Consider the following 13,253-nt stretch of genomic DNA (forward strand, 5'->3'; position numbering starts at 1 on the left):
ACTTGGTCTTCCCTGCAGAGCTACTAATCACTGTAACTGTGCCACTCCAACTCTTAGGTAACTGCTTTAGAATTAGCAATGCTTGGACCTCGTCTTTGAAGTCGTTATCAACAGACTCTAATTGCCCAACTATCTCATTGAACGCATTTAGATATTCGTTGAACTTACCACCTTCGACCATCTTCATGTTGAACAACTTCTTAATCAAGTGCACCTTGTTCGCTGCAAAAGGCTATTCATACATACTAGAAAGGGCTGCCATGAGAGATTTCGTCGTCTTCTCGTTCTTGATATTGAAGGCAACTAACTTTGACAACGTCAATCTGACGGTGCCAAGAGCCTTCCTATCAAGTAATTCCCATTCTGCATCCTTTGTATCCCCTGGCTTCTCTCCCAAAGGTTGATACAGATTTTTTCGAAACAAAAGGTCTTCAATTTGCATCTTCCAGAAATTGAAGTTTGTGCCATCGAACTTCTCGATCATGGATGTGGATGTCTTATCTTCTGATGTCATTACTCCCACTCAAATGGACAGATCTGATTGAAAGACTTTCAAAATTTCGTCAAACACCTTCTGTGCCCTAGGTTCTCAACCAAAGGCTCTGATACCAGTTGTTAGAGTTGCACTACACAATCAACCAGATTTGATACCAGTTGTTGTGGCGGAAACGCAAAATAAACAACACTGTTCAAGGAATAAACAAGCAATCACGAAGAATAAAAAAAAAAAAAAATCACACACAAGAACACAAGATATACATGGTTCACCTAAATCTTAGGGCTATGTCTATGGAGCACACCGAACAAAATCACTATGAAAAAGATGAAGAATTACAAGGAGAATTCTCTCTCAATCTCTCTCAATTGCTCTCTCTTGTATTGGCACAAATTTATCTCTAATTTTCACCTGAATTTATAGAGTCCCAAACTTGTCCTACAAGAACTTGCCTTTTGTAGAATCCAAAATCAATAAGGAAATTAAATCAGATCAGGAAACAGAATTTTCCTTAAACCAATAAGGAAGTCAAATCAGATTAGGAAACTGAATTTTCCCTAAAATTCAGTACTCTTGAAGCTTCCATATAATTAAATCTTCTTAAAATTTTTCCACCTAATCAGACTCCACAAAACCACAACAGTTACTAACAGGAAGTGATTCCTATTTTTTTTTCACCTGAAAGTAAAATCATAATTTCGAATTCTTGAAGTTAAAATAGAGAGTAAAATCATGTTCACCTATTTTCTAAAATTTGAAATCAAAAATTGGAAAGTGCGTTTAATTAAAATTATATATTTTTTTGTTGTGGAATAAAAGAATGGATTAACCTAGAGTGGGGTGAATAAGCTCGACTTACCCTTTTACTTGATTTTTGTAAAATATTAATTTTACCGAAGTAAAGTAAAAATAGGGTTGAATCTTGACATCATAATTTTAGCAAGTAAACCCTAATTGGAGAAAATCATTCAATTACGATGAAAAATCTCGAAAACTGTCACGCGGTCCCGAACAAAAAGATCTATTATAGTTGAAGTAAAATATAATAAACTTCGACTTAAACTGACACACATTCACTCTACCAAGAATCAATTGCTGAATGTCTTTGGCTTTGCGATTCCCTATCCAAACATGCTTAACGTTCGGCTTAACTCAGTTAATCCCTGTAGAAGGATAATTAATAGATCACGAATAATTCGCGAATATTTTGACCCCTTCAAAGTGTGATCTCTTCCTCATTTTCTTCAATTTGAACTATTGAAGTTGAAAGAATAAATCTACTTTAACAACTGGTAGCAATAGAAATTCGATTGGTACAAACTCTGATCATTAAGAGCACCACATCATAAATCACTCGTGTGTGTAGTACATGTGTTTTCAATGTGAAAAAATAAATAATCCCTACAAAATCTCACTATAGCTCTCTAGGGTTTCGAAAACTATATCACTAGAGCAGTATATTTTTAAAGATAAAAAAGAATATATAGTAGTTTAAAGAGACCTAATAAGTTTTAAAAAACTTACCAATTTCATACCAAAGTTTCTCTCTAAAACCTAACAAAAAAGGAATTTGACTTCAAAATAACTTTCATTTTCTATTTGAATAAGTGCAACTGGTACGTTCTGTTTGTAAATGCAACATATTGTACTTTTACTCGTAGCTATTTTTTAACCTATGAAAAGTGCAACTGATTGTGTTCTAAAATAAAACCGGTCCGGTTGAACTTTAGTTGAGGGCTAAAATAACATGTGCTTCAATTTAAAATTTTCAAAGCTCTCAATCCAACATAAAATATAATATGTGCAATGCGTGTCCTCACTCCCTTATAATGATGTTCTCATTTATTCAGAGTAGACTTGCATATATAATTCCCCTACCGAAATTGAAACTTAAAAAGAAACTAAAAATTAGATGGGACATGTTTTGACAATAAAATATGTCAATTACAAAATATATACTTCATGCATGCAACCGTCAAAACTTTAAGTTGCATTACAAATTCAAAGATCCGTATTACACCTAGGTGGAGTTATGTAAGTTTAATGCGTCGACAACCCCTTCAAATAGACATGGATATTGATCTAATCCCTGTGAAAGGAGTATCATCTTCTAAAAAGTTCAGATCATGGAGCATATTCACCAAAAATGAAAATTCGTATGCAACCCATGATTTCTGCTGTATATCGCAATGACTATTCAATAGTTGAGCCCCTTTAGCAAATAATATACTGTTTTCATAAAAATATAATGGTGAAAATTGATGGAGATTTTGTGTCAAACCAAACCCACAAGGATATAAAATATTCGTAATAATTAGTTCACAAGAAGTGCATGAAAGTAAGAGATAAAAATATTGAGTGTAATTTAAGCAAATGAATAATATTTTTTTATGTTTGCGTCAAACTTTCAGAAAAATACGCGTTTGAAGTTTGACTCTATAAACTTAAAAATTGCCTTGCCAACCCACTGAACTATACTTTGTTCTTATCGGTCTCTATCAGCAGCCCCTTGGGAGAAAGAAAAAGGGTTAAAAGAGAAAAGAGAAAATGAGAGTAGGGGCATTTTTGGAAGCATAAAAGGGTAAAATAGGTATTATATTAATTAAGGGATGTTTTCGCATAAATTGAAAAAAATAGGGATGTTTTTTGCACACCTTTTTAAATAGGGGATAAAAGTGCTATGAAATGTATAATTTAGGGGTGTTTCTTGCACTTACCACATTTTTTAACCTATGAAAAGTGCAACTGATTGTGTTCTAAAATAAAACCGGCCCGGTTGAACTTTAGTTGAGGGTTAAAATAACATTTGTTTTAATTTAAAATTTTCAAAGCTCTCAATCCAACATAAAATATAATATGTGCAATGTGTGTCCTCGCTCCCTTATAATGATGTTCTCATTTATTCAGAGTAGACTTGCATATATAATTCTCCTACCGAAATCGAAACTTAAAAAGAAACTAAAAATTAGATGGGACACGTTTTGACAATAAAATATGTCAATTACAAAATATATACTTCACACAACCGTCAAAACTTCTAAGTTGCATTACAAATTCAAAGATCCATATTACACCTAGGTGGAGTTGTGTAAGTTTAATGTGTCAACAACCCCTTCAAATAGACATGGATATGAAAGAAACTATCAAGTCCAAAGAGATCGCATTACCTCCAACCATGAAATCAATTTGGTTAATGCCTGCAAAACAAATTTGGAAATCCTAATGATGTTCACGCTTATACAAATCTTTATGCGTGTACTTGATGGAGACAACACAGACTACTTTTGTTAGGCATGGGACCTCTGTAAGGATTCTGTATGAATGAAACGAAAGAGAGTAATACATCATGCTAACCTATGTTTTAAACTAGTTAGATGATAACCACCATCAACTTCCCATAACCACGCTGCTGTAACTTCCCACAACATGTAACGTTATGTCAGACGCAGTGGATTAGAATATAAATGTATTGTGGCAATATAGGCCACACACGTGTTATAAATATACATGTCTAACATTCTCCCACTTGGCCAATATTGACACACTTATTTTCTTTATAGGTTTGAGAACTAAAACTTTATCTAAAGAATTTAAGTGTATAAGATATGTGATAAAATTCCGTAACCATAAGGCATGTCCTGTAGCCTCATGATATGTTACGTATTCCGCCTCCATAGTAGAGGAAGTAATTGATTTATGTTTTGAGCTTTTCCACGAGATAGCTCCTCCTGTAAAGAGGAATACATATCCTGATGTTGACTTTCAAGAGTCAATGCATCCTCCAAAATCAGAATCAGAATATCCAACCACTTCCAAAAGATCTGATCTTTTATATGTCAGCATGTAATCCTTTGTCCCTTATAGATATCGCATCACTTTCTTTGCAGCTCGCCAATGATCCATTCCTGGATTACTTTGGTATCTGCCTAACATTCCTACTGCAAATGCAATGTCTGGTCTACTACATACTTGCACATACATTAGACATCCTACTGCAGATGCATAAGGAATGACTTTCATCTCTTCCCTTTCTAAATCATTTCTTGGGCACTGATTTAGACTGAATTTATCACCCTTGACAATAGGAGCAACACTTGAAACACAACCCAACATTTGAAATCTCTCTAAAACTTTATTGATATAGGCCTTTTGGAATAATCCAATCAATCCTGGGGATCTATCTCTATAAATTTCTATGCCAATGATATAGGATGCTTCACCCATATCTTTCATATCAAAATTTCTAGAGAGAAATTCTTTAACTTCATGTAGCAACCCTAAGTCGTTATTGGCAAGCAAAATATCATCCACATATAGGATCAAAAGAATGAACTTACTCTCACTAACCTTAAGGTATACACATTGATCAACGATGTTCTCTTTAAACCCAAAATAAGAGATAACATCATGAAATTTGTAATACCACTGACGTGAAGCTTGTTTCAACCCATATATGGATTTCTTGAGTTTGCAAACCATGCTGTTTTCTTTATCTTAATGAAAACCTTCAGGTTGTTTCATATATACCTCCTTATTCAAGTCCCCATTAAGAAATGCCGTTTTCACATCCATTTGATGTAACTCTAAATCAAAATGAGCCACCAATGCCATGATAATATGAAAAGAATCCTTTGTAGAAATGAGAGAAAATGTATCATGGTAATCAATGCCTTCCCTTTGGGTATACCCTTTGGCTACAAGTCTGGCCTTATATCGTTCAATCTTGCCTTTTGGGTCTCTTTTAGTCTTATAAACCCATGTACAGCCAACTGCATTAGCCTCTTCTGGCAATTGAACCAAATCCCAGACTTGATTTTTAGCCATAGAGTCAAGTTCCTCTAACATGGCATCATACCATAACCTTGAATTTTTTCCACTCATGGCTTGTGAAAACGTAATTGGGTCTTTATCAATTCCAATATAATTAGAGGGGATTGCAGGTTTTCTTACTCTTGAGGACCTTCTTAACTCTATATATTCATTTAGAACAGGTTCATTATCAACACGGTTCTCGTGGGTAGGAACTTCTTGATTTACCTGTTCTTCCATAATAACATCTTGAGAAATGTCTTGAAGTATAGGTAAAGGTTCTTTAGTCACAGGTCTAACAACCAAATCCCGTGTTTCTTCAAAAATTAAATTTCGAGGTTATTCATTCCCACAAATGTCAATATCCTCAAGAAACCTAGCATTTCTCGCCTCAACAATAATGGGTTTATATGAAGGACAATAAAACTTGAATCCTTTGGACTTTTCTACATAGCCAATAAAAAACCCACTTATTATCTTTAAGTCCAACTTTTCTCTATAGGATTGTACACCCTGACCTCAACTGGACAACCCCATATGTGTAAGTGTCCTAAACTTGGTTTCCAACCATTCCATAACTCAAAGGGTGTTTTTGGAATCGATTTGGTTGGAACCCTGTTTAAGATATACATAGCGGTTTTTAAAACCTCACTCCATAAAGATAAAGGGAGAGAAGAATTACTAATCATACTTCTTACTATATCCATTAGCATTCGATTCCTTCTTCTGATACACCATTTTGTTTTGGTGTGCCTGGCATCGAATATTGTGCCATAATGCCATTCTCCATAAGGAATTTTGTAAATGGACCTGGTCTTTGTCTTTGTTCTGTATATCTACCATAATATTTTCCTCCTCTATCTGATCGCACTATCTTGATTTATTTTTCCTTTTGTTTCTCTACCTCCACCTTATATGATTTAAAAACATCAAGTTCTTCACTGTTATCATTTAGAAGGTAAAGATACATAAAACGTGTGCAATCGTCAATAAAGGTGACAAAATATTTTTGACTATTGAAACATAAAATTTGAAAAGGTCCTCATATATTAGTGTGTATGATCTCTAAAACTTGAGAACTCCTTCTGGCACCCTTATTGGTTTTGTTAGTCTGCTTACCCTTTATGCAGTCCACACAAATACCAAAATTAGAAAAGTCAAGAGTATCAAGTACTTCATCATTTACTAATTTTTTAATTCTTTGTAAGGAGATATGTCCTAATCTCCTATGCCATAATGAATAAGATTTCTCTGTTTTAGCCTTACGCTTGATGCCAATATTTCCATGCAAGGTTAAGTGATTATGGTCAATATTAGGGTTTAAATCTAATTTATATAAACCATCAACCAAAATACCATTACCAATAACAACATAATCTTTTACAATACTTAAAGAAGTATTAAAGAAATTAAAACTAAAACCAAATCCAACAAGTTTCGAAATAGAAATCAAATTTTTTGAAATAGTTGGAATATAAAAAGTTCTTTCAAGTTTTAATGTAGAGCCAGATGGTAATGAGAGTCTGTAGGTTCCAACCGCCTCCACATGTGAACTCATCTTGTTTCCCGAATAGATGAAACGTTCACTTTTCGTCAGTCTCCTTAGGTTGATTAAATCTTACATGGTATTGGCAATGTGAATTGTAGAACCAGAATCAATCCACCAAGCATCATTAAATGTATTAACTACATTTGATTCATAACACACAAAGGAAAAAAGATTACCCTTTTTAAGCAGCCAAGTCTTATACTTTGGACATTCCTTTTTCATGTGCCCTTTCTTTTTGTAGAAGAAGTATTTGATGGTACCCTTATCGTCAACTTTGCTAGTTGATGCATTCCCCTACTTCTTAAATTGCACACCCTTTTTTATATGTCCCTTTCCATGAGTCGCTAGATGAGCACTTTCTAGCTTCTCCTGATTCAATCTCCCTTCCTCTTAAACACACATGGTAAGCAATTCATTAACTGGCCATTTTTCCTTATGTGTGTTATAAGAAATCTTGAATGGCCCATATTCAGCAGGCAGGGAGTTGAGTATAAATTAGACAAGAAACGTCTCTGAAAAGGTAAACTCCAATGAGTTCATTTGGGCAGTTATATCTCTCATTTCCATAATATGTTCATGGATCCCTTTATTACCCATATGCTTCATTGATGATAATTTGGTCATTAGAGTGCTAGCCAATGCTTTATCGGAACTTACAAACTGTTGTTCAATTGCTGTCATGTATTCTTTTGCCTTAGTACATTCAGGAATTGAACTCTTTATGTTTTTCCCAATATGACTTTTAATGAGACATATACTTAAGTGATTTGATCGCTCCCACCTCTCATAAAAAGCCCTTTCACTTGGCGTACTTGATTCCTGTAATACCCCTAGTTTTAAAAAAGGATAAAATTGAAATTTTAATTATTTGTATTTCATTTTTATGTGACTAGTTTCTTAGATGTTTAATTGTTTTTTTCATTATTTGATTTAATTGTGTAATTTAATTGGTTATTTGATTTAATTGAATTGGTTTATTTGGTAAGTTGATTTAAATGATGTAGTTTTAATTCTTTGATTTACTATTTTAATTTAATTATTTGTTTTCATTTATTTATTTAAAGATTAGGGTTTTATTGGGACGTCATATAGGTATCTGTTATATATGTATATGATTAGGATTTTATCGGCCGACTCTAGTTTGATTAGGGTTTCTGTCTTAGCTCTAGTTTAATTAGGGTTTTCTAAGTGACTATATATATACGTGTATGAGTTTTTACTGAGGGTTGGGAGAACCTTATTCACGGCACAGTGGAAATAAAACATAACAAAGAGAGAGTTGGGAGAACAGAGGAAATCATAAGAGCTACCAAGGAGAAGAATAGAGAGGATCAAGGTAGGGTTGTGGTGGATTAAGTCAAACCCATAGGAGGCTTGAAGGAAGTTAGCAGTTGCCGGAAACTTAGAGACGACGTCGAGATTTCATTACTGAAATCACAGTCAAGTTCTTCTCTTCCTCCTTCCCTCTGGCTTGTGTTTTGTGCAACTAGATAATCTCTAGAGTTTAATAAATTATTAAATCAGAACTTACATGCTTACTATATAATATATTGATGATCTTTACGTGTTAAATTTTATTCTGGTATAATGCGTGCAAGCTTGTTTCAAGTCTTGATCAATTTTCTGTTTTAAGCATGTTATGTTGTTAAGCAATTTTAGTCTCTGTAATTGCCTTTAACCTCTATAAATAAATCATGGGGATGTTACTATGATGATATAAGATCTTTAGGTTCAATGATGAAGAGGAACAGAGGAGTTGGAATGGAATGGATGTTGCAAGTCAGTTTAAATTTCGTACTGTAAACATGCTAGGTTAATGGCTAAATCTAACATCTGTAATTGGTCCCAGTTATTGTAAACAACCTTGGGGATGCTTCTAGACTCAATTAAGACTCCTAAGATTAGTTTTAGAACCCAACAGAGTGGTAGGAATTAATCAGAGAGGGAGCAGACGGACTGAAACGGAGCAGAACAGGGATTGAAGCTCTCAAAGGAGGTGAGAGCCGGCTCCATGGAAGTGGGAGCCGGCTCCCACACTCATTGAGCCGGCTCTAAAGTCCATAGAGCCAGCTCCAGGCTCAAAAAGAGCCTGCTCTTTGAATTTAGAGCAGGCTCTTTCTAATAGTGTTTTTCTGGAATTTTTTTTTACGAACTGTTTGGTTACTGTTAGAGCATAGGAACTGTTTTATTGACTCTGGGGTTTTTACAGAGGGATTAGAAGGTTGGTGTTGAGTGTTATTAAGTCCTTAAATTGAGTAAGGTTGACCTCTAAGTGAATGAAATTAACAGTGCGCTAATTTAACAACTAGGCGTACGGTTAACGGCTGGAAGGAGATTTGTTGTCTAGTTTTAGTTTGACAACTGAAACTGCTAAATCATAATTCTCAACTAAATTTTAAATACATGGTGAAGTCTTTTTATTAAAAAATTGGACTTGGGGCATAGTGTGTAAAGGGATAAAACAGAGTACGAGTATAGAACTTAGTACGTTGTTACCGGATGGAAAGAATTAAATTGCTTAAATTGATTTAGCAATTGTTTGGACTATAACATGATTACAAAACTTATTTAAACGCATGATAGAGTAGTTGATTCATTAAAACTGATCTATGCATATTTAGGATGCTAGTTGTTGAATTGTTAAACAATACATGGTTTAACTCTTGGATTTAAATTGCTGAAACTTAAAACACTTTTCTACAATGCTATTGATATTTGGTTTCGGACTGTAAATTACTTGCTTATTATTTATATGTTATAATTTACATGAATATGGAGGATTGTATTCACCGGTATGGGACGGTGACATACTAGGTATGGTTTAACTCAAAACGCTAATTCCTACCTTATGGATTTTAATTGGAGAACAGCTTTACCTGTTCGATCAATTATATGGATTTTGTGGATTGTATGCACCGGTATGGGACGGTGGCATACTAGGGACAAACTGATTCAAAATACTCAGTCCTATATATTTTGGAATAAGGATACGAATTATAAAAAAAAAAAACATAATTCTCCTTATATTTAAGTCTGTGCAGTTGAATAAGCTGAACAACTTACTGGATCTCTTATATAAGTCTGTGCAGTTGAATAAGCTGAACAATTTATTGGAGTTCATATGGATGGATATAAATAGACTTTAAATATATGGTTATGGTACCACGAGATGAGCTTGAGTCTCAGACTCGTTGGTTAGGGTGCGTATATGCAGTGGATGCGTAGCTGGCTATAGTAGGTTAAGGTGTACCCTGTTAGGTCTAGGTACTCATGCCCACCTTTGGGTGCGTTTTCGCATGTTACCTTCTATTCAGGTTGAGACCCCTACTGTAGTCCAGTGAATATCCCTCAGGATGGATATATATATATGTATGGACTAGATAGCTATTGTTGAGATATCTAGGGTGTATCTGCTTATCAGGTCACTGTTTGGATTGTAGTTAGAGAAGAATTTACATGTGGGTCTGACCCACTCTTATTTTTATACGTGTTCGTTAGTTCCAGTCTTAGAGCTAGATCGTGCTGAGTAGATACCGTCATTCACTCCACCGATGCTGTAGGACTTTGTTTTATGTTTTAGGCTTTGGTTTTTGTTCCAGTCATTTGAGTTCAGTGGGATATTTTAGGGGTCCACTAGATGGATTCCCGAGTTGTATAATTTGGAGAACGATTTGTATTCGTGGAGGATCAGTTGTATCAGAATAATTTTATTTATCAATGGAAATATTTATTTTGAGGTTTCAATTATTGGATTGTCATTCTAGTTTCTTTTCAGCACATTTTATTCATTCCTGTTATCTTAAATTGTATTCTGTGATCGTTAATTGCTAATTGGTTTGATATCCTCGGGTAATCGGGCGTGGGCCTAGCCAACCCGCATCTAAAAATCCAGGGGTATCACAATTCCATAGGGATGGGTGGTTCATCCACACGAAGTGCCAAATCAATGTCCATACACCCCAATGTTAGAAGGATCTTCTCCTTCCAATCCGAATAATTATCACCAGTTAAAAATGGGATATGAGATGAACCAATATTGACAGAACCAGACGAAATTACTGCAAAAAGAAAACGTGCCAAACATTACTCTACTATACAATAAACTTTATTGAAATTCTTAACCTACGTTAAAAAATTTCATATCAAAACAATGTGTCATTATAACTTTCCTGTGGGCAGAGATTTTAATACACTAAAGTTTTGAAAAATATAACCATAATGGGATAAAATATTTTTTACTGGCATTAAACTGATAATGATACAGTCCTGTGGCCATTTGTATTCATTGCCAATTTAATTCTGTATCCCCTTTTTTATTATCCACGTTCATTCATAAACAATGATTATTTCCCTGTAGGGCAGAATAAAACATTTTTTATGAATGAACTATAACATTTTAATGCATAATCTTTATGTGATATAAATATCATATATTAAAACTTTTTTATTTTTTTATTTTTATTTTATATCACAAAACCAATAACCAAAGATGCTGTGGCTAATATCTGGTTAAAGAATACACATTAAAATAGTAGTAATACTCATACTTTAATAAACTGCATGTATGAGAATATATTGGATCTGGATTTTTTTAATATGCAATAACTATACAACTCTGAAGTATTCTTCATTTGTATAGAAATTTCCAAAACTATACCACTCCAAAGTATTCTGCATAAATAAAAATTCATTATAAAACAAATCTTTATGGTCTTATGATAAGATTCACCCTTTTTTAAAGCAGTCGTGAAACCGCTCGAGTCTGAATCACTTTTACCATCAAAAAGGCCAACGTTGTTCCCACTGTATAAATTCACGATGACATTCTCCCATATTTAAAGCAGTCGTTAAACCGCTCGGGTCTGAACACTTTATTCATCGCAATCCTTATAGGTGTAGTATTCTACCACTTCATTCCGGCCAACGTAACCAAACGATAAAACAGTACCGAAAAAATATTACAAACTGAAACACACCGACCAAAAATAATACAGAACAAATAGAACATAAAGGATACAGGCTAAAAAGACAACGGCGACATAGCCGCTAAACAGATATTATATGCCAGAAAAAGAACGGCAACACAGTCGCTGAACAAATATTACAGACATACAAACCGAAGGATAACATAGTCAAAAGGTATCGCTCTGATACCAAATGAAAGAAACTATCAAGTCCAAAGAGATCGCATTACCTCCAGCCATGAAATCAGTTTGGTTAATGCCTGCAAAACAAATTTGGAAATCCTAATGATGTTCACGCTTATACAAATCTTTATGCATGTACTTGATGGAGACAACACATTGTTAGGCATGGGACCTCTGTAAGGATTCTGTATGAATGAAACGAGGAGAGCAATCCATCATGCTAACCCTTGTTTTAAACTAGTCAGATGATAACCACCATTAACTTTCCACAACCACGCTACTGTAACTTCCCACAACTTTACACGTTGTGTCAGACGCAGTGGATTAGAATATAAATGTATTGTGGCAATATAGGCCACACACGTGTTATAAATATACGTGTCTAACAGGATATTGATCTAATCCCTCTTAAAGGAGTATCATCTTCTAAAAAGTTCAGATCATGGAGCATATTCACCAAAAATGAAAATTCGTATGCACCCCGTGATTTCTGCTGCAAATCGCAATGATTATTCAATAGTTGAACCCCTTTAGCAAATAATATATTGTTTTCATAAAAATATAATGGTGAAAATTGATGGAGATTTTGTGTCAATCCAAACCCACAAGGATATAAAAGATTCATAAGAATTAGTTCACAAGAAGTGCACGAAAGTGAGAGATAAAAATATTGAGTGTAATTTAAGCAAATGAATAATATTTTTTTTTATGTCTGCGTCAAACTTTCAGAAAAATACGCGTTTGAAGTTTGACTCTATAAACTTAAAAATTGCCGTCCGGAACTTCAAGTATTTGTAAATACATCCCTAAAGCTAAACCAATTAAATATTTATTCCAACAGCAATCTGGTGTATATCATAGTAACATGATTCTAACAAACAAAGAAATAGAGACTTTAGCTTCCACATTAATTAGTTTCTATCATACACAGATATCATTGAACCATAGCAACCATATATGGTTAAAATATTAAAGCTGCATACATACTACTAGCTTCAAGAAAAGTACCATGGCTACCATAAAATACCATTGCGTCGAATTTCATGTAGTTGTGGATTTCCTTATGTTGACAGAGGATGGAGGAGGACGGGGAACCCTTTTTTCCGGCACAGGTATGATGATGCCAATCATGTTCACGAGATTGTGGAGAACTATGAGCATCACTAGTCGAGTATATTCTTTTCCTAGGACTGGTGAATCCTGACATGACTAAACCTGAGGCCATGATTGCGATTTCGCTCTCAGACCCGAA

The 13,253-nt window shown here is 34.3% G+C and overlaps 1 protein-coding gene across 1 annotated transcript; it reads right to left on the minus strand.

Annotated features, from left to right (window-relative positions):
* Positions 1–11,516: 11,516 nt before the first annotated feature.
* On the minus strand, positions 11,517–13,253 carry LOC132314968 (uncharacterized). Its single transcript, XM_059813731.1, has 2 exons — positions 13,010–13,253; positions 11,517–12,078 (listed from the first exon to the last, which is right to left on the minus strand). Exons 1-2 carry the CDS (start codon positions 13,224–13,226, stop codon positions 11,987–11,989), a joined length of 309 nt encoding a protein of 102 aa, XP_059669714.1. The 5' UTR covers positions 13,227–13,253; the 3' UTR covers positions 11,517–11,986.

Source organism: Cornus florida, unplaced genomic scaffold (assembly GCF_030987335.1).
Source record: "Cornus florida cultivar Cherokee Brave unplaced genomic scaffold, ASM3098733v1 CherokeeBrave_3.0.0_Hap2_Chr06, whole genome shotgun sequence".
NCBI classification, from domain to species: Eukaryota; Viridiplantae; Streptophyta; class Magnoliopsida; order Cornales; family Cornaceae; genus Cornus; species Cornus florida.